Genomic DNA, 21,258 nt, shown 5'->3' on the forward strand with positions numbered 1-21,258 from the left:
TGCCCTCCCTTCCCTCCACACAAACACCAAAAAAACCCAAAAGAACAAAAAACAAACAAACAAACAAACAAAAAAAAACAAAAAAACAAAAAAACAAAAAAAAAACAAAAAAAACCCAAAACCACAAAACCCCCCCCCCCAAAAAAAAATCAAAGAAACTTAAACACCTATCACTTTATTGCATCAGTTTAGAGTAATCTTTCTCAAACCCATAACTGAGATATGCTGCAAAAAAATTAATACACCACTTTCTTCATTTGCTCTCCACTTTGACTGTTGAACACGCTTTGCTTCAAAACTTCATTTACAAACTTCATTTGCTTTCCACTGTGGCTGTTTTTCAGGCCAAACCCCAGAGCTGTGGTGCAGTTTGAGTTCAGAGGGTGCTCACTGACAGCCCTGGGGTCTCACCTGGCCATGGCTGGAACAAGGAGCTCGGCTCACGAGAGGCCATCAGAGAAGGCAGAGTGAATCTTGATTGCCTGTGTGGAGCTGCAGGACTAAATACAGAGCAAGAGGACTTGAAATAGAGTCACTGAAAAAAAATGTCAAAGCAGCTTATTGTGGATTTCTTCTTGATTTTTCAATCATAATCAAATTTATGGCACTTGTAAAAATTTGGCTTGTCCTACTGTTGGTCTAGAAAGGGACTGAGAGCAAGAGGATGGGAGACTTCCCCAAAATTTTGAACACCTTTTCCCCTTATTGTTGTTTCAGATGAGGAAAGGAAGAAGATAGGGTGAAGCAAATAAAAAGCCAATGTTCAAAGATACTTTTTGAACTCTCAAAATGTAAACTAGTTGTTGAAGTCTGTACTTAGACCCCTTTTGTGCTCAGAAAAACTGGAGCACAGGCAAAGTTACAAAAGACCTTGTTTTTGTTTGGTTTTTTTTTTACATATAAGTTTCCTCGCTCTCCTCTGAGGTTCTTGAACCAGGAAGAATTTCTCTTTTGTTGGCAGTTTCTGGTTCTTTGCTGGTTGCTCTTTCTGCATTTTTAATATCTGCCTTCTCTTTGCCATCTGGTTTGAAGCGTTTCATAATTAAAACAGAGAGCACTATATACAAGAGACAGCATCCTGCCCGAAGTCCTGCAATGAGGCCAAGATACACATTCCTAGGGGGAAAAAAAGGAGCAAAATACATTTATATTAATAAAACTTTCCAATTCTGTATGGGACCAAGTGAGATATAAAGAGCAGCTTGACAAAACCATCTATTCTCAGCCAGGTATTGCTCCACATTTGAAAATAGGAAATAACAGGCAGAAAGAAAATGACCTCGTGATATTTAGCCCCAGACAGGCTCTAATCAGGTCTCAGACTTGCAGCAGAAGTGTCTGGGGTGTGCTGCCATCCAGCAGACTCTATTTTAGGGCTGACAAAAGGGGAGCTGCACCAGCTGGGCCTTTTTGCCTGCCGTCCCTGTCCTTGCCCTGCTCCTCCCTGGCACACTCGGTGCTCCCGGCCACATTCCCCAGCCACTCGTGCCCTCCCTCCACGGGGGTTTTGTGAGATCTCTTACACAGCAGGAAACAAACAAATGAGGGATGAGGGAGAGAATCTGCAGAGCTACACGTGCTCCACAGTTTTTCAGCACCCCACAAAGCCAAAGTGTCACAGAGCTCCTCAGTGCACTTATTTCATTATTCAGTGCAGAGTAGGACAAAAGAACTGATTCTCGTGACTTCAGGCAGCACCCTGCAATTTTAGATGCCAGACTGAATAAAAATTATTTGGTTTATTTACCTAGTGAGGTCTAGTCAGAGTAAGGAGCAGTGGTGCTGTTAGACCCTAATCAGACAGCTGGCAGGAGGAAATTCCACCTTGTCCCTGCTGCTCAGATTCCCAAAGCCCAGTGAGGATTACCTGAACTCTTTTGTGTCGTACACTCGGCAGGATCCTGATCCCCCACAGCTTTTTGTCCCCCATTTCAAGCAGGTCTCGTCTATCAAGGCACCAAAATAAATAGGGGCTGGGAGTCCTCCTGCAAAGAAAATTCTCATTACATGATCTCACACATGGAGATCTCATCATTTAGTGTCATGTACAGAAGTGAGGAAGTGAATCTCCAGGTTTTTTGCTTATGCCTGCATAGAATGGGACTAAACATCCAGTTCCAGGCTTGAGATGGCAAGATTTACTTAAGTAAAAGTACTTAAAGGGAGTTAAAACAATGGACTTAAAACAATATCCAGCAAGGGAAATGTTAGCCATTCCCTTTAATAGTATTTTTATTGGAAGTTTAACTTCCACTGTTTAAAGAAATAATACAACCAACATTTCTTTTGCAATCCCTGGTGTGGAATTACATGCCATGACATATGAATATTTGTGTATATTGATATGTATATTCAGGCCTTGCCATAAAAAGGTGATTAGTGCAGTGCAAAGGGATGAAATTAAGGCCTTACTCCACAGAAATTGGGTAATAAGTGTACTATTTATGTAGTAACGAAAGAATTTCTTTTAGACAAACAATAATGTTTTAATGTCATCAATATGAGGGAGAGTGTGCAATTTTCTGAAGTTAACTGTCCTGTAAAAGTAGAAGATTGATTCTCTGCAGTGTTCAGCTAAAATATGGAGATTGGAAAAGAGATCCAAATGACTACTTGGGCTTTTCTGCAAGGCAGAAAATCCCAAAAATTTCAAAATCAGCAAACAAGGGAAGATGAGGCAAGGTTCATTTGAGGCAGGGCAGACTATGTGTCTGAAAATTAAATGATAATTTATTGCAGATAAATTCAAGAAACAAAATAATAGGCAAAGTACATGGGAGCTTTAAGTGAATAATGGTCAGGAAAAGGGAGGGATATGCAGACTGTTGAAGCTGTGTCCACAATTAAAAAAAAAAATAAGCTCAACAATAAAATGAAATTTGCTTCCTTTGCCTCATTTATTTTCAGTGTAGAAAAAAAATTTGAAGAGATAATCGTAATATGTAAATACATAATAATAGTATTTAAATACCAGGTGATCATAATATGTAAATACCAGGAAATCATAATATCTAAATACCAGGAAATATGTAGTAAGCTCTTCCAAACATTTTGAAATGTATGGTCTGTTTACAAAGAAAAATTTTGGAAAATTTATTTTGTTCTTCTCTGGACCAAGGGCACTGCAATGGCTACCTCTAGTCTACCTCTTTGGCTTTTGATTACCCACTTGAAAGCCCCCAAAGAAATTAAACCTTACCTAGTACTCTACCACCCAAAGTTTCTATCCCAACAGCAAAGGATTTCAGGTCTGGCGAAACAGATCTGGAAAGGAAACAAGACCAGAGTGTTGAGGAAAAGAAAAACGTGTCCACAGCCACGCTGAGAACATCTGCACATGCCCCACTGCAGCAGTGCTTACCCAGCACAGCCCCTGCAACCCTGACTGAAAACATCCAGCAGATAAAAATTCAGGTGTAGAATCTCCTTCCACAGAACAACAACCATTTAAATAAATGCAAGAATCTACAGAAACTCACCTTGAACCAAAGGAAAACAGGTTGTGAATACTTTTGGGAGAGGATGCACAGGGACATGAAAGAGAACCCACCAAAAGAAGATAGTTCAGGCCCATAAATTAAGCTCAAGCCTGGCTTTATGAGGGGCTGCACTGTGCAGTGATGACCAGAGGAACAAGAGTGTGCAGCCCTTGTTGATTTAACCACCTCAGCCTCCAGCATTTTACAGAGAGACAGCGAATGTGAGTGACCTGGCTCTAAAAACACCTCATTCCTGCGTGTGGAAAGCAGCCTGTGTCCATCAGGTGAGCTGGAGAATTGGGAAAACCCAGAGGGGAGCACCGAGCTGGCACAGGGGCAGGAGGGAGCCTTGCTGAGCCCAGCCTGCCCTGCACTGGAGTTTGTACACCAGTGTGTTGTCTCTTCAGCATCACCACCAAAGGCTTCTCATCACACCAGTTAGGGCTCTGAGAACTGGCCAGCAAGGTGAGCCTTGCCCAAAACCCAGGTGTGCACTGCACTTAGAAATACTGCAGGAGATCAGCAGCTGGGCCAAGTTATTTAGTCGTGTGCACTGACCACTGTGATTCACCCGTGGGCAGGAGGATAAAGGCATTTCCAAGTGGCAGGCACAAAACATTGTCTTTTCTTCTGAATGTAAAATTGTGGTGCTGCTTTCCAACTGAGGGAATGAAAATTTTAAAAATATTCCTGCTCTAATTCTGCTTCTGTCAGCTGACCAAAAAAAATGGGATATCAGACTTCTCCCAACACAAAAGATATTGTGAGGCCACAAGGCTTAACAAAGGTGCCTGTTTTTCTCTGAATAATGTGAACAGCACTGCTTATGGCTTAGCATTGCATCTTATTTCAAGTCCAATGCTCTGGTAAAAATATCCCTGTCACTGGAATTGAAACCCAGCATTCAGGATCAGCATAATGCCCCTCCCTTTCATCACCAAGGTATCTACTCAGCATCAAATTGGAATTAAATTTCTGGACAGATATTTTGCTCTGCCTCTGAAAAGAGCTGGATTTCAGAGCACAGACAAATAAATCCTCAGGGGCACAATTTGATCCCCATGCCATTCCTCACAGCAGGAATGAAATAGGAGATATCATTTTCTGTTTCTCTTTCCCCAAGCTTTATGGTCAAGGTAAGGTAAAGTATTTCACCTAAACATAATCATGTACGTAGGAGTGCCTCCTAAGGCTAAAATAAATGCACATGCAGTCTGTAATGCTAAAAAATAGGGAAAGGCTTTGGTACAGCTTTCTCTTTGGCATTGTCCCAAAACTGCAGAGGAATTGCCAAGCCCGAGCCCTTGTCCTTCCACACAGCTGCAATTGTGGAACACCTGAAAGGAGAAGATGAGAATAACTTATTTATTCAGAATCCAGGACCAATAAACAACCATTTCATCAGCTAGATTTTTCACTGCCCATACCAGCCTGGCTGTTGTTGATGCTGAAAACCCTTCTGTAATCATCTCTGCAGGTCACTGATATGCTCCAGCCTCTCTGAGCTGCTCCAGAGACACAAAGCAGCTGGAGTTCTAGTTTCAGCCATGCCTCTGCTAGAACACAAGGTGCTCTGCGTGTGCTTAAAGTGGGTCAAAGCTAAAAAAATCAGATGTGAACTGCTATCCAGCCGTTCTGCTCAGCTATCCCATGGAGAAGATGCATAACAGCAACAAGAAAAAACAGAGGTGTGGACCAAATATGCACCATGCATATAGATCTTTATGTGCTTAAACAGCATTTGGATTGATAATGGGCTTTGAAGTTAGCAGGACACATGGGTTTGAAGGCCAGTTTTCCTGAAATGAAGCCAGAATATTGATGGGATGTTTAAATACAAGCCTGATAATGCTGTTAGTCTTTTTCAGTATTGTCAGTGCAGACAATTCTGCTTCTGCCAGAAGATATAAGCATTTGCACACTCTTCTGCAAACATAGTGTTTTCAGGAATATTTACCATATTCCTTCCTGTCCCAGATGATGATTTGCACCCTGCAAAGCAGGCTGTCATGTATGTGATCCCATTGTCCCCACAGACAGGGTCCCACTGGTCCACCTTGCAGCTGCACTCAGCATTGCAGCTGGCTGTGTAGATGTGCTTGCTGGAGGAAAGGTGCTTCATTCTGCAGGACAACAGGAGAAATTATGGAATTATTTAGTGGAACTTTACAGTAAAAAAAAAAAAAAAAAAAAAAAAAAATATATATATAAATAAAAAAAAAAAACACCAAAAAAATATATATATATATACACACACACACACACAATATAAATATTAATTAAATATATATATATATAAATATTATATAAATATATTAAATATATATTATATATATGCATTAGGAAAGTGAAGTGATCAAAATGGGCAGATATCTGCACTGTGAAGTATGGACACCATGATAATTTCAGCTAAAGCAAAGTTCTCTTGGGATTTTAATCAAGCAATAACATTTCTTTGGGTTGCCACTGAGAAGGCATGGAAATTAAAATGCTGGGTGGAAATATGTGGTATTAGTTTTGCATTTGAAAGCTCACCCCAAGAAAATCATAGCTAGAATCTCTTATCACTGAGAGGTGGCCCAAGGGAAAACCATAATTTTGGTATGATATCCTATCACACCATATCCAGATGATAGAGGTAGGATATAAAAGTTTAAAAAAAGTACATAAAACCAAAACAGCAATTGACTATTTTTCTCTGGATCCAGGCCACTGTATCAGGACACTCTGAGCACATGTCAGCAGTGCTCAGTTTCCTAAAAATCATCCTTGCTGTGAGCTCAAATGCAAGGTAAAAAAGTTCAAACCTTGCCTTTTCTTCCTCCTTCTCCCTTCCCTCAGCCACGAGCACACATTATGTGAGCTACATTTCCCCTATGTCTCTTAGTAGGGAAGATAAGTGAGGGATTTAGCCCTCATTAGACTGTTGTCTTCAAAATATAAATTGTTAAATAAGTAAAACGCTAAATGGGTCACTTAACCAGAAACAACTCTGGCATGTACCAAATTCTCCAGACTCAGTTCTCCTGGAGAAACTGTAAATGCTCTTTCAATAAATGCTCTCTTGCTGTTGATGCTATTTTTTATTCACTCTGTGGCATCAGAGGTTGCACTCAACCAGTTTATAAAATCTATAAATATATATATATATATATATATATTTTATATTATATATAAATATGTATATATAATGTAAATAATAAACAACAAACAACTTCTATCATAAACAACTATGCTAAAATGATAACAAAGAAACTGAGAAACCAATTACCAAAATCACAAGAACTAAGTAACAAAAAAACTGTGAAACATCTAAACTGTGACCAATCACAAATGCTAAGAAACGAAAACGAAAAAAATCAAAAAGTATATACTTTATATATATATCAATTAACAACTTCTACTTAATCATATTAATCAATTATACAAGAGTCCTATATTTCTCACAATACCTTAAATTAAAGCTTTGAAATAGAATAAAGAAATGTAATTTGGCTGTAATAAATGTCATCTTTTTTTAGCAATTTGCTGGAATATTTAGGTATATTGACAGAAACAGGCAATTTAGGAGAAAGATAATTTAGGAAAAATAAATAGCCAGTTTAAACAAATTCAGAAAATAAAATTGGGATATTTTCCCCACCCCCAGCTCCAGGCATGACTCCAGACTGCCAATTCTGTCTCAAAATCTAGGATTTTTTTCTGTGGCCCACCCCAAAGAAGCAGCTGTGCCAAATGTGACAAACCACCCTGTAGCAATGTATGTGAACAACTCAGCCTCAGTGTGCAGCAGCCACAGCACTTGTATCTGTTCTTATCAGAATTTTCTCAGGGCACTATAGAATTCATCCAAGGTACTAAAACATAAACTGTGCTAAAATAAGAATGAAGAAGCTGAGAAACCAAATACCAAAATCACAAGGAATAAGTAACAAAATACTATGAAACACCTAAACTGTGACCAATCACAAATGCTAAGAAACGGAAATGGAAAAAATCAAAAAGTATATACTTTATATATATATATATATATACACACATACTTAACATATATAACATATATATATACTTTATGTATATATATGTATACTTATATATAATGTAAACAATAAACAACTTCTTCTTAATCACATTAGTGAACTATACAAGAGTCCTGCGTTTCCCACAATACTTTAAATTAAAGCTTTGAAATTGAATAAAGAAATGTAATTTGCCTGTAATAAATGTCATCTTTTTTTAGCAATTTGCTAGAATATATATGCATATTGTCAGAAACAGGGAATTTAGGAGAAAGATAATTTAGGAAAAATAAATAGCCAGTTTAAACAAATTCGGAAAACAAAATCGGGATATTTTCCCCATCCCCAGCTCCAGGCGTGACTCCAGACTGCCAATTCTGCCTCAAAATCTAGGATTTTTTTCCTGTGGCCCACCCCAGCCCCAGGGGAGGGGTACAAACCCAGCGTAGGGCGCCGTCAGCCCGGCCACCTGCAGCACCTCACAGCTGCACGTGAAGTACAAGAGGTTCAGCAGATAGGCCACGATGAAGGTGATGCACGCAAACTTGGCCATTTCTGTTATGTGCAGCTTGAATTTCTTGATCAGGAAGCCTCCTAGAAACATGCCCAGGATTGTGACAGGTAGAAGTACCACACCTGCAAAGAGACAGTAAGAAAAATCTTAACTGCTCTCACTTGCATTGAGTCTTTTAGAATAAATTTCTAAAATAAATAGGTATATTTTATTCTATTTCTAGAATAAATAGGTATCAGATACCTATTCTTGGGCTGATTCTTTAAGGTTCTAAGATTTATATTACTTTCTAGTAATTTCACATCCCCATTTTCTCTTGCAAATCATATTATGACTTTAGAAAGCTCAACTCCTCAATATCCATTTTTTACTATATTGCATTTAGATATAACAAAACCTGTACAGGTGCCTGTTAGAAACTGGAGTAACTGATAATGTCTTAGCTCACATGCACTTCATATAAAAGAAAACATAAAACTTTATGTAAGTCACAAAAAAGTTTCCAAAATGGAACATAAAAGGAAGTTGAAGTTCTGCTCTGCATTCAGTTTTGATCTGAGAGTGAATAATGGGATGATTTGCATTTAGATTTAATCTGCTCAGTATTTCACAAACACCCCTTTGTTGCTAAACAGAGAGGTTTGACAAGGTGTTATTGGCAGGGGTTGGCCTTTCTCTGGTTTTACTATTGGTTGGTTTCCTTGGTCATTTCTGTAAAATGTTCTCAGCATTTAGGAAAAATAAATATAGGAAAAAGAAAGTTCTTTCTACATTTATAGCTGACTAAGGCATTGTGTCTTCAGGTTAAAGTAATTCAATATCAGCTCTGCAATGACCTCACATACCCTGGTTTTCCTTCCAGATTATGAGACCATATCAATCACTGTAAGATTAATATAATTTCAGCTTTTTTTTTTTTTTTTTTTTTTTTGAACAATACAAAGCACTTTTTTGTAATATAATTTCAGCATTTTTTTTTGTAGAACACTACAAAGCACTTATTTCTGAAGGAACTGGTAAATAGAAAAACAGCTTTGAAATTAATTAAGTAACTCAAACTTTTATGTTTTGGTTTCTTATTGCTTATAAAATTTGGATTTGTAATCAAAATGACATTTATACCAATATGTCGTTCTGAAAACAAAAACGCACCCATTTCATTAAACAGTTTAACATTTTTTTTCTATTAGTTTTTATTTAGCTGCAGCTAATATCTGATGTGTGGTTTTCACTCATGAAAACAGACACAGCCCAAATCTCACTATGAAAAAAACTTCCACCCAGTTTTAATAATCCTCTAGAGCACTGAATTAGGAGCACTAGGAAAATTAACACTAAAATTAACATCCATTTTCAAAATACACTAAGAAAATTAGGAAACCATTACACGCTTTCTTTACAAAGTACTTATTTCTGAAGGAACTGAAAAACTGAAATACAGTTTTGAAATTAATGAAGTGACTCAAACTTTTATGTTTTGATTTCTTATTGCTTATAAAATTTGGATTTGTAATCAAAATGACATTTATACCAATATGTCGTTCTGAAAACAAAAACGCACCCATTTCATTAAACAGTTTAACATTTTTTTTCTATTAGTTTTTATTTAGCTGCAGCTAATATCTGATGTGTGGTTTTCACTCATGAAAACAGACACAGCCCAAATCTCACTATGAAAAAAACTTCCACCCAGTTTTAATAATCCTCTAGAGCACTGAATTAGGAGCACTAGGAAAATTAACACTAAAATTAACATCCATTTTCAAAATACACTAAGAAAATTAGGAAACCATTACACGCTTTCTTTTTAACCAAAAAAAAAGTTCACATAAGCTCCTTCTAAAACAGAAGTCGAGATAACAAATAAAAGCTTCCTTTTTGACACTGGAATTTGAAAAGAAGTCAGGTACCTACCAATTAGAAAGATGGCTTTTGCCACTGACACATTAAATGTCTGCTCCATAAACTTTGTCTCATAGGTTATTATCCCAACAAGGGAATTGTACTGCAGAATAGTGAGGAAGATGAACACCACAAAAATTGGGTTTCCAAACAGCTTCCTGAGTGCTGGCAAGAAATCTGCAATGGAGAGGCAAATACTGTACACCCTGCTAAACACAGAGAGGAGTTGTTTTGGCATCTTTAGAGAGTGAAATTAACTTTGGTTTAATTGCTGGCTGCGTTGCAGGCTATAATTCTGTGCTTATCACAGCACATGATTGCTCAGGTGAGAGTTCTCATGGCCAACACGACAGGAGGAGCAGCCCAGCGGATGCTGAGCTGGGAATCAGGATCCTGGATTATCACAGGGCTCCTCAGGCTCACAGCACACCTCCTCAGCGCCTGCACTGAGCATTGACACCCTCCACCAAGAGTAAAATGTGGTTCCCAAAGCAGGAGCCTTCACCAGCCACACAAGGACCCCACAAGAGGGTGATGTTTAGAGAACAGAAGCACCTGGCCCCAAAAAAAGAAATAATTTCTGGAACCCTTGGTTAGAATATTAAAATCCATTAAAATAAAGTGGACATAAACACCTGCATTTAGACTGTAGTCTGCCTCTGGCACAGCTGACTAAAAGGTGAGAGTTCAAAACACATCTGCTGTAGGTGTGCACATATATACAAACAAACCTTGGGTCTAATAATAGAAATATAAAATTAAAAGCAATGGCTGGTTGGATCTGGTGTTTCCTATATAAGATGAATTCAGCATCCCTGAGCTCAAACACAGGAGCTACAAATCCAGTGGAGTCCCTCCAACATCTGAGGTAGCCATAACGAGCTCCATGTTTCCTTGCCAAACATTTGCCTCAGTTTCCTTGCCAAACACTTGCCAGTCCTGACCTGCCCACTATGGATTGCTCATTAATGAGGGACAGGATGTTTTCCCCACTCTCTCTCCATGACCATGGGATTTTAGCTGTAATACACCACCACACAACTACAAACTGAGCATCTCTGGTGCTCACAGAAACAGCACAAGTTTTTCCCAGCTGTCTGACATCAGGAGAGGACTGAAACTCGCCCTTAACATGTAATTAAAATAGCACAAATTAATGACATTTTTGTTGGTAGTTTGCACTGCAGAAACCTGCATTTTGCTGAAGGTTGTGTGAGTCCATGCTCAGCTCACAACGAATCCATGAGACAGAATTCATATGCAAATATTTGAGCAATAATATTTCACCTTTTACTGCCTCTGAGAACTTTAATTGTGGCTGAGCTGGGGTGTCTATTTTACAGGGATCTCCTTGAACAGACAAGTGACTAATCTTCAAGTTTTCATTCTGTCCTTCTTTTGGTAAGGAATAGGGCAAAAACCAGAAAGGCAATGAAGCAATGAAGTTGACAGCACCACAGATAAGCAATCCAAGCCACCAGGCACCAACCCAACGGGTGTCCTTAGGATTTATGCTGATGGCATCTACAAAATACAGAAAGACAGGAAAATAGGGTAAACATTATGCAGATAAATTATTATAGATTATTATACATTACTGTATATCCTCATATATATAATTTAAAAAATAGAACAGAGGTCATCTATATCCCATAAGAAGAATGAAATGCAGCTTGTTTCAAATAATAGAATCATGGAATAGTTTATGTTGGAAGGGACCTTTAAGATCATCTTGTCCCACCCCCTACCTTGGGTAGGGACACTTCCACTGTCCCAGGTTGCTCAGAGCCCATCCAACCTGGCCTTGGATACTCCCAGGGATGGGGCAGCCACAGCTGCTCTGGATAAGCTGTGAATGACCAATCCCTGAAGGGAATCAGTCCCATGCAGTCAAAAATAAATATGTGCATTTAAGCCCACAATGGCATTTCTTTGCCACAATCCTCTAATATTGTCTGGGGAAATGAGCAAAAGGACCTTTACCACAAAAAAAAAACCCTCCTTCCCTTTCTCAATTTCCCATAGTGCCCTCCTTCTCCATCCCCAAACTCTACAGTTTTTCCTCAATTTTTCCCTGGGATTAGAGACTTTTAAGTTTGGACAACAGATTTGAACAACAACATGAATTTTGAGATGAATCCTTGCTGCATGCTTTTTAAGAGAACACACTTTTTGCTAAGTGTTGAAAGTGTCCATGAGCCTTTCCCTGTTCCCTCAACACAGGGATGGCCTTTTATTCAACCAATCCTTTGTCCTCAGCCGCACAGCAAGGGCGTAACAAGTGTGTGTGCGAGCATTAAAAAAAAACAGTGGGCGTTTTTCAAGGCCTATTCCAACACCAGGTTTTAAAACCTCGATTTTTGAGCTGGAAAAGCTCTCCAGAGAGCCCCTGGTTTTTTGGGGGGGGCAGAGAGCTGGGAAGGCGCTTCTTGGCACGGAGGTTGCTCCACCCAGACAGCTTCTGGCTGGCCATGCCACCCCACGGCGGTGGCCGTGGTCCCTCACCGGTGTCCACGACGCCGACGTCCACCCAGAGGCTGGCACAGAAGGAGCCCAGCAGGAAGCCCAGCGTTGGCCCAAACATGCCCGAGGATCTCACCAGACCTGCAGGAGAAGGGAGATTGAGCAAAAAACTGCATGGCCACGGCAAGCCTTCCTCTGTGAGGGCGAGGGAAGGAGAGAGGAAGGAGCAGGCCGTTACGGAATGTCCTGAGGGGCAAGCTGCCCTCACCACGGCTGTGGTGGAGATCAGAAGGTGGGATGCCCCTAGGAGCAAATGAATAAGCTGTGAAAGCTGCCAGAAATCCACACTGCTGACTGGATGTGTAAATAAAGCACAATTTGATTTTTGGTTACCGCTGGTGGTAGTCGACATAAAATATCTTCTAAATAATTCAAGCATATGTTCTCACACTCCCTCGCCCCTTTGTGCTGTTGTGTTGAAATTTAGTTGTGAGCAGGTGACAGGATCAAACTACAGCTCAGTAATTTGGAGTCCTGAATTCTAGAGCAGAAGTGACACCTTGAAGTTGCAGAAGGCTTCATTCCATTAGAAATGAAGGAATTCTTTACCAAATGCCTGTAAGTCCTTGCCCACATCCAGCACTGTGCTCTGTAAATCCTGTTGTGTTCTACTGCAGAGATTTTCCTCCTGAGAGAGTTGGTTTTGCAAACTCTCTTCTGAATGTAGTGATTGCTCAGTTTATCACCCAGAAGTTCTGTAATAAATTGTTACATCTTAACAAATATGCTAAATTTTCTGTTCCTTCCCATGGCAACTCTAATATTATTGCTGTCACCACAAGTCTACCAAAATTATTTTAGTTCATTCTATTAAGAAAATGCTGTCTCTGCCTCAAAATAACTTATGTTCTTACTCAACAAAACATTAAAGGGCAAAAGAAAAAGGAGAGACAAAGACGAGACTTCTTATTCGGGGTAAAACAACGAGATTAATGCTCAAAATTCATCAGCAAGCCTTGACTGACTTTTTTTATTACAGGACAATTTTTTTTGTTGCTTGTATTTTACAAAAACACTGAGTATAGATTGATTCAGCCAGATGATGACAAACAAGATGTAGAAAAGTATTAAAGTTAGCCAAGAAAAGAAAGTTCTGTTCTATGGAAAAGACTGTTTCAACTTTCACTTTGTTTACAAAGTGATTCAGTCCACCAAAATGGAATAAGTGACTGAAAACTGCTATTCTGAATGTAAAAATGAAATATATTAATAAACTGTAAACTAAATACTTTATTTCTGTGGTGTAAATGAATTTCCATTTTGGTTGAATCCATGTTTACATTATCTTTTTCATCTCCCTTGCCCAGTAGTCCCCATCCTGTCTCAATCTCTCCCACATTAAATTCTGACAAGGAAAATATTCAGCTAAACTTTTTAAGATACCTTTAATCAGAAGGCAATTACAACTATTTTGGATAACTGCTGAGTGGAATGCCTGTTTTTGACAGCTAACTCCACAACACTTCCATTTTCTTCAGCCTGCAGATTTCCTCATTCCCAAATGAAGACATTGGCTATGGCCTTACCCTGTAGCATCACATGCTGAGCTCTTCCTGTGTCTCACTGTCTTTCTGACCAGCTCAGTTTCACCAAATTGACTTCAGGTCACACAAACACCCCCTGCTGCCAAATCAGTTTGCCAACAAATTAATTATCTTGGGTGTAAGTCTCTCTGTCTTGGGCAATAGGTTATGAGCCGTCAAAACAAGATCAAAGCCCCAATTAGAAAGGATTTGTTACAACACCCTGGAGAGGTGTTGTTTTTCCTTCAGCAAAGAGTGACTTTAAAAGGTTTTAACTAGAAATTGTATTTTTTTTAATTGTAATACAAATTATTTTTTGTATTTCACATGCAGTGTGCTGCATGTGAAATACAAAAAGTCAGGTAAGATCTCCTGGAACACATTGACATTGCTGTAATTAATTGTGACTTCATTAGAGATCCTCACGTTAAGGATCATTCCCTTATCTGTGAAATAGTGATTAGGGAGAATTTGGTTCTCTGAAGGTGTGGTACCAAAGTTGATAGGCCAGATATGACTTTGCACTTTGGGGAAATGAGTATTTGATTATGCTTCTCTTCATCACAGAAGCTCCTCTGGGACAACAAAAACACCATCCTGGAATTATCCCTAGAAAATAAATATGGGACCTCTTTTGCACTGCTTGGGGCTTTTTTGTCTCTGTACAGCTCAAAGTTACCCAGATAATTTTTTTGTTGAGTATTTGCTTGACTATAGAAATGTTAGAGAACAGAATGTCTAGCACAAAAATCATTAATTTGTACATTACCTATGTAAAATGCTGAGTTTTCTTCTTTAGAAAAATCATCAATGTATGAAACTCCCAGAGGCATAATTGGTGCTTCCCCAATTCCACGTAGAAGGTTCCCCACCAACACAAAAAGCCACAGGTAGGAATTTGTTGTTTTCTCACATCCTGCAGGCCATAAACATTTATACTCCTGTGAACATAATTCTGACAATGCTTTACAGCAGCAGTAAAATAACATAAAATATGGGGATTAACAATCATTATAGGGTGGGTTTAATATATAAATATAATATATAAATAATAATAGCGTGGTCTCTAGCAGGGGTTTTACTGCTTTCCAGTAAAAAAGGGTGTCCAAAAGGGACAAGCAGAAGAGAATCCAACATCAGGGTTTTATCTTACCAGCATTTATCTCTGTGCTGAGTGTTTCTGTAGCATCTGTGGCTGGAGGGCCCTCAGACCCTGGGGAGCAAGCTGACACACTCGTGGAGGAGTTGTCCACACTAACAGTTATCCTTTCATAATTGTAACTGGAAAACAACTGTGTGAAACACAACTGACACATGAAGGACTTTGCTCTGCAGGAAGCGTGGCTGAGCCCTGTGCTCACACGTGTTTATTCCTGTCTCGCACTCAGAGTGGAGGGGAGGCCCTTTTCCAGGGCTTGGCTTAAAAAAAAATGGGTTTCTTCATGCCATTTTCAAATGCTCTGATGATTCTAACCCAAATATTTTCTGGAGATAAAGAACAACTAATCTTCTCCCAGAGATCATTCTTTAGACTGCAGGACAGAGGCAGAGCTCATCCACATCTGTGTTTTGGCACCTCTGTCTTACCTTTGTGGCAAATGCAAGGATACCAAAGGTATGATCTGCATCTGACAATTATGTGTTAGAGCTTAAATGTGAATGGGGTATTTAGATATTTAATTCTCCCCAAGTTTAGATTAAAATCTTCAGCATTTTAAAGAGTTTATCATGAGTAGCCACCATGGAGAAAGAAACTTTTTCCACCAAGATCTAATTACAGTTCACTTGTATAAAAAAATAAACACAGTTAAAAATATCTATATCTGTATTATTTATATTTATAACATTTATATTTATAACATTTATATTTATATTTATATTTATATTTATATTTATATTTATATTTATATTTATATCCATCCCAGGTGAAAAATTCAACCCACTTTATCCTCTACTTATAAGTTCTGAAGAAATCTGAGGTTTCTCTCCTGCTTACCTGTAGCAAGAGCTAAGCTTTCAGAGAGGAAATCAGAAAGCCAATATTTAAATATCCAATATTTAAAAATGTTGGAATAGCTGGAAGAAACTACTGCTGCCAAGCTTCTAACTCAGGTGTACGCTTGAAAAACCACTTTGTATGATCAAGTTCCATTAGTGCATAACATGAAAATCTCCATATTTACCGTCCCATTAGGAACTGAGGCATCACTGACAAAAAAGCTCCTACAGACATGATGAGACACCCAACAGCAATTATTTTTGGCCTGTGAACTCTTGGTCCAAGGTAGCTCACCAACACCATCACCATTAAGTTACCTGCATCAACAGGAGAGAGGGCAAGCACAAAAAAATAGGTTTTTTGGGAGTGAAAATGTACTAAGAAGCACTTATCCACTTTCAAAATACATATACCTATCTCAAAGCTGCCATCAATAATGCCAACAATCGATGATGAGATTTCAAATCTCCTTTCAATTTGACTGGACATGCTCTTCATGTAGCTTCCAGAAAATCCTTTGGCAAAAAAGGAAAAAGCTAGAGCTCCAAGAAATATCTGAAGAGAGAAAATAATTGAGTTTGCAAAGTAACATTTTTTGATTTATGGCTGGATGCCTGAGCAACCCACTCAAGAAGCACAAAAATCATATGCTTTGCTTTCTAATTCTCTGTGAGGAGAATCTTCCTCCTGTTATCATTAAAACAGAATTTACTTTCTTTATCAGGGTGGCCTCAATTTTACTTCAAAGAGAACGAAAGTTGACATTGGTGGTATGCACCTTCTAACTTTCTAGTACATATTGGTCCAGCTGTTTCCTTCCTTAGGAAAACTTGCAGCATAATGTTGCTTATTTCTGGCAATTATATCACATACTCATATCTGGTACTCACATCTTATCACCTCTCCTTCTCCTGTTCTAAAACACACGAATAAAAAGATATATCTGCAACTACCACTGTGACTATAGCACACCTCTAAATTAATTGTTAGTAAAATATGACCTCATTTTTCAACTTCTGAGCACATTTATTGACTTCTGTGTGTTTGGAATCACAACCATAGAATAAGAATGGTTTGGGTTGGAAGGGACCTTAAAGATCATCTTGTCCCACAGCCAGACATGGGCAGAGACACCTTCCACCAGACCAGGTTGCTCAGAGCCCCATCCAACCTGGCCTTGGACTCTTCCAGGGGTGAGGCATCCACAGATTCTGTGGGCAGCCTGTGCCAGGGCCTCACCACCCTCACAATGAAGATTTTCCCCCTAATATCCCATCTAAATCCACTCTCTGTCAGTTTGAAGCCATTCTCCCTTGTCAATATTCTCTCTTCATCTTTCTTGTTGGTTCCTTCAGGTCCTGGAAGGCCACAAGGAGGTGAGACCTGAGCCTTCTCCACTCTCAATTCTCCAGCTTTTCCTCCCTGCAGAGCTGCTCCATCCCTCCATGTCCCTCCTCTGGGCTGGCTCCAGCAGCTCCATTCCTTCCTGTGCTGGGACCCCAGAGCTGGAGGCAGCCCTGCAGGTGGAGTTTCAGCAGAGCAGGGCAGAATCCCCTCCCTCCCCTGCTGCCCAAACCCCTTCCATCCCCCTATGGATGAAGCCCAGACCATTTTTCCCACCACACACAGCACCAAGCAGTGCCATACATAACTGAATTTTGATAGGACTTCAAATGGCAATTCAGTGTTCCAGAGAAAATATGTGGTGAGGGCTCTTCCCTACCTTTAGCTTTGAACAATTATGGCACACAGTCTTGGCAGGAGCTGCGCTGCCATCAGTGTCCTGGAACAGTGATTTTTCTTTCAGCTGGCCAGCAGTGATTGGTCTGTCCATGATTTTCCTTCTCCACGTCTGAAATGTTTCCTGTTTGAAAAATATTGCTAAGTTTAACTATTATTGCCATAAGAATTGCCATAAGAATTGCATGTTCCAATATTTTTCAGACATACTCAGTGGTGAGACACTGCTTGAGATATCTGCACATTGACATCTTTTCTCATCATTAAAGAGTGCTCAAAGTAACGACTGCAATTAATTAAGGACTGCTGCACCTGATTTGTGAAATCTGCTTTCTAAAAGGCTCCAGGACTTTCTTGGACAGATGGAAAAGTTATGGATAACTCACTGAAGATTTTTAGAAATCTCTGTGGAAAAAGGAAGTCCCCAGGCAGCTGAAGGCTGGGACAGTTTGTCAGAAAAACATCTTCACCAAACTTGTGCCAATCCTTTCCGAGATATCCATTTTTGATCACTGTTCCAGACTAAGGTGTGATCCAGTAGGTTTCTGCTATTATATTTCTAAGGATTTTCTTAGTGAATACTGCCATTCTGCTAGCATTTGAATGAGTAACATTATTTATTGGATAAATCTTTGTAGAATCAGACCACAAATGATGACAGAGGAGAAAATAGGGTGAGCAGTATGATAGGTGAAGATGCATTAAGGGGAAAGAGAGCACTGATTAAAAGAAACAAATAATGACTATCTGTAAGCCCACAAGCCTTCACAAGTTCCTGCAGAACAGATAATAAATGTAAATATTTTAAAAGACTGATAAAGTTTTAAGTTTAAAAGTTGGTTCTGATTCAAGGAGTCAGCTATGTTGGCTGGTGTAGATTAAGCTGATCAGGGAAAAGCGGCTAATACTGAGACATCTGGAATGATAAGTAAAAAAAATATATTTCCAAGCTTTTCTGTTGGAAAACTGGTGCAATAGTACTAAAATCAACCAGTCAGATCCTATATACACATTTGCACATATATTAAAGGAGTATAGAGGAATATATATCAAGAAATTGGCCTGTATAATTTTCCCCCCAAGACACTGGAATCTCAAACATGCCACGCTGTTTCAGTCACACGGGAACTTTCCAGGTTTCCCTCCTGAAGGACCTGAGGCCAGCTGACCCAGGAGTGGAGCCCACCCAAGTGCTGGGGGGGATTTTTGACACCAGGGTTGTGGGGATGTGGCAGGGTCCCGGGATAACGCACAGGGATGTGGCAGGGTCCCAGGATAACGCACAGGGATGTGGCAGGGTCTCAGGATAACGCACAGGGACGTGGCAGGGTCTCAGGATAACGCACAGGGATGTGGCAGGGTCCCAGGATAACGCACAGGGATGTGGCAGGGTCCCAGGATAACGCACAGGGATGTGGTAGGGTCTCAGGATAACGCACAGGGACGTGGCAGGGTCCCAGGATAACGCACAGGGATGTGGCAGGGTCCTGGGATAACGCACAGGGATGTGGCAGGGTCCCAGGATAACGCACAGGGACGTGGTAAGGTCTCAGGATAACGCACAGGGATGTGGCAGGGTCCCAGGATAACGCACAGGGACGTGGCAGGGTCCCAGGATAACGCACAGGGATGTGGCAGGGTCCTGGGATAACGCACAGGGATGTGGCAGGGTCCCAGGATAACGCACAGGGACGTGGCAGGGTCTCAGGACACCCCACAAACATCACCAGGTTCCTCTGAGGAGTTCATCTCTCCCAAGCAAGATGCCCAGGGCTACCTGGGTTCCCTGGGAAATGCCCACCTATGCCAGAAGGGACAACATGCTCAGAAACCCAACAATCCCCCAGAAGTTATTCCTAACCACTGAAAATAGGCACTAATGTCTCATAAGGAGATATAAAGCCTCACAAGGACTCTAACTTGATTTTTGTAAATTTTAGTTCCAAATCCTACTCCGGTAGGAGGGGATTGTGCAAAGCAAACATGTCTATTTCAGACAAAGCCCCATATGAAATTTCTAAAGGGACCTAATCTTCCTTGGACCATCTTCAGCAACTACTAAATTAAAAAAAAAAATAAAAAAAAATTTCAAAAGTAAGCTATAGATAATTAAAATATGGTGAAGTCAGACTTACCCCAGTCTTTATAGGATAGGAGCTGAAAGACAGAGTTCTCTAAAGCAAATACATTCTTTATTGATTTGTATTTTGCTGATGATTAACTTTGTGCAACATCTGACTCTGGTAAATAAACAGGATCTCAATCAGTGACGTGGTTTTCTTTTCAATATATCAAATATTAAATATAAAATGTTATTTGTAGTGCCAGACTAATAATCTACCTGAAACTCACAGAAAATGTTAAATTGTAGAAATACTTCTCTTACCTAATCGAACTGTACCTAATTGTGCAATTACATTTTCTATAACCACTCCATGAGAATCTGAACTTTGATAAGCCAGTGAATCATTGACACCAGTGGTATTTAAAATTAAGCAAGAAAAATTATAAAAGATTTCGTTTATGAATTAGAGGTAATGGATAGTTTTTCTACAGAGGGATAAAATACCCTGTTCCCAACAGGATCGACAGCACTTATCCTTTAAAAAAAAAATTGAATTTGCAAAATTGTACCTTTGCACTTTACATAAATCTTTCAAGCTGAGCGACAACGAGATGTGCAGAAAGGCTGCACCGGGAGCTCACAAGTGAACAAACAAACAGAGCAACTCCAAATGGAAGGGAGCAGGGAGGGAGGGACAGGGAGAGCACTCACTTACTGTGTGTCAGAGCGGTGTCAGGCTGTTCCTCTGCCGTGCCCCAGGCTCCAGGCTGGGAGCCAGCGCAGCGTCACGGCCAAAGCTGTGACACAGCCTGCTCCCAGAAGTGGAGCACCTCAGCACATGGGTCTTAAACCTTGGATTTCCTTCTTATGGTGATTGCAAAACTTCCCCCAGTCAGCGGTACCGGAGCAGTGCAGAAGGAGGCAGGTCTGCTGCTGTCCCTGCTTTGGCAGCCTACCTGCCCGCAGTGCCAGCCTCTCCCGGGTGGAACAACTTGTTTTCTTCACTCTTTCTTTCTTTCTTTTTTTTTTTTTTTTGCTTCCCTGATGTCTGAACATTGGAGCTGCATCAAGCACCTCTCCAAGGGAGCTCCCCACCATCCACCCATCAAGCATGGAGTGGCTCAGCTCAGGCGCAAGAGCCCTGGGAGCTCAGGCTCAGCTTTTCCAAGCACCTGCAGCCTCCCAGCTTTCACTCCTTGGTGCCTTGGAGGAGGGTCACAGGGACACCAAGGGATGGCTGAGCTCCTGGGAGGGCATGAACAGCTCATGGGCGTCTGCCAGTTTTGGGTTTGAGCCCTCTGTGCCCCAACCCCGATGCACAGGTTTGCATGCAGAGCATTGATTATCTTCTTCTGTACAAAAGTACACTAAGGGATTTGCTAAAGACTAAATGAACTCAATTATTTGTGAGTTATGGAATTGTGGAATCACAGCATCTAGTCAGAACTAAAAAAAAAACCCTTATGAATGCTAAAAAAAAGTTATAAACTTGCT

General features: G+C 40.1%; 1 protein-coding gene across 1 annotated transcript; it reads right to left on the reverse strand.

The window, feature by feature from the left end:
* Window positions 1–893: 893 nt before the first annotated feature.
* Window positions 894–17,793, reverse strand: LOC121332804 (solute carrier organic anion transporter family member 1C1-like). Its single transcript, XM_041398615.1, has 14 exons — window positions 17,683–17,793; window positions 16,373–16,514; window positions 16,144–16,276; window positions 15,114–15,241; window positions 14,730–14,876; window positions 12,420–12,518; window positions 11,202–11,438; window positions 9,927–10,091; window positions 7,939–8,134; window positions 5,437–5,602; window positions 4,635–4,816; window positions 3,200–3,264; window positions 1,868–1,985; window positions 894–1,116 (listed from the first exon to the last, which is right to left on the reverse strand). Exons 1-14 carry the CDS (start codon window positions 17,791–17,793, stop codon window positions 894–896), a joined length of 2,112 nt encoding a protein of 703 aa, XP_041254549.1.
* Window positions 17,794–21,258: the final 3,465 nt, after the last annotated feature.

This window comes from Onychostruthus taczanowskii, unplaced genomic scaffold (assembly GCF_017590055.1).
Source record: "Onychostruthus taczanowskii isolate IOZ18803 unplaced genomic scaffold, ASM1759005v1 scaffold15, whole genome shotgun sequence".
In the NCBI taxonomy this organism is placed as follows: Eukaryota; Metazoa; Chordata; class Aves; order Passeriformes; family Passeridae; genus Onychostruthus; species Onychostruthus taczanowskii.

What these genes read in the sequence shown, in the direction of transcription:
- LOC121332804 (XM_041398615.1), bottom strand. Translation starts at nt 17,793, where the DNA reads ATGGACAGACCAATCACTGCTGGCCAGCTGAAAGAAAAATCACTGTTC. An exon ending in TGATGGCAGCTTTGAGATAG is followed by an intron (nt 16,277 to 16,372) that starts GTATATGTATTT and finishes CTGTTGATGCAG; the next exon opens with GTAACTTAATGGTGATGGTG. An exon ending in CCTCAGTTCCTAATGGGACG is followed by an intron (nt 15,242 to 16,143) that starts GTAAATATGGAG and finishes GTTGTTTTCCAG; the next exon opens with TTACAATTATGAAAGGATAA.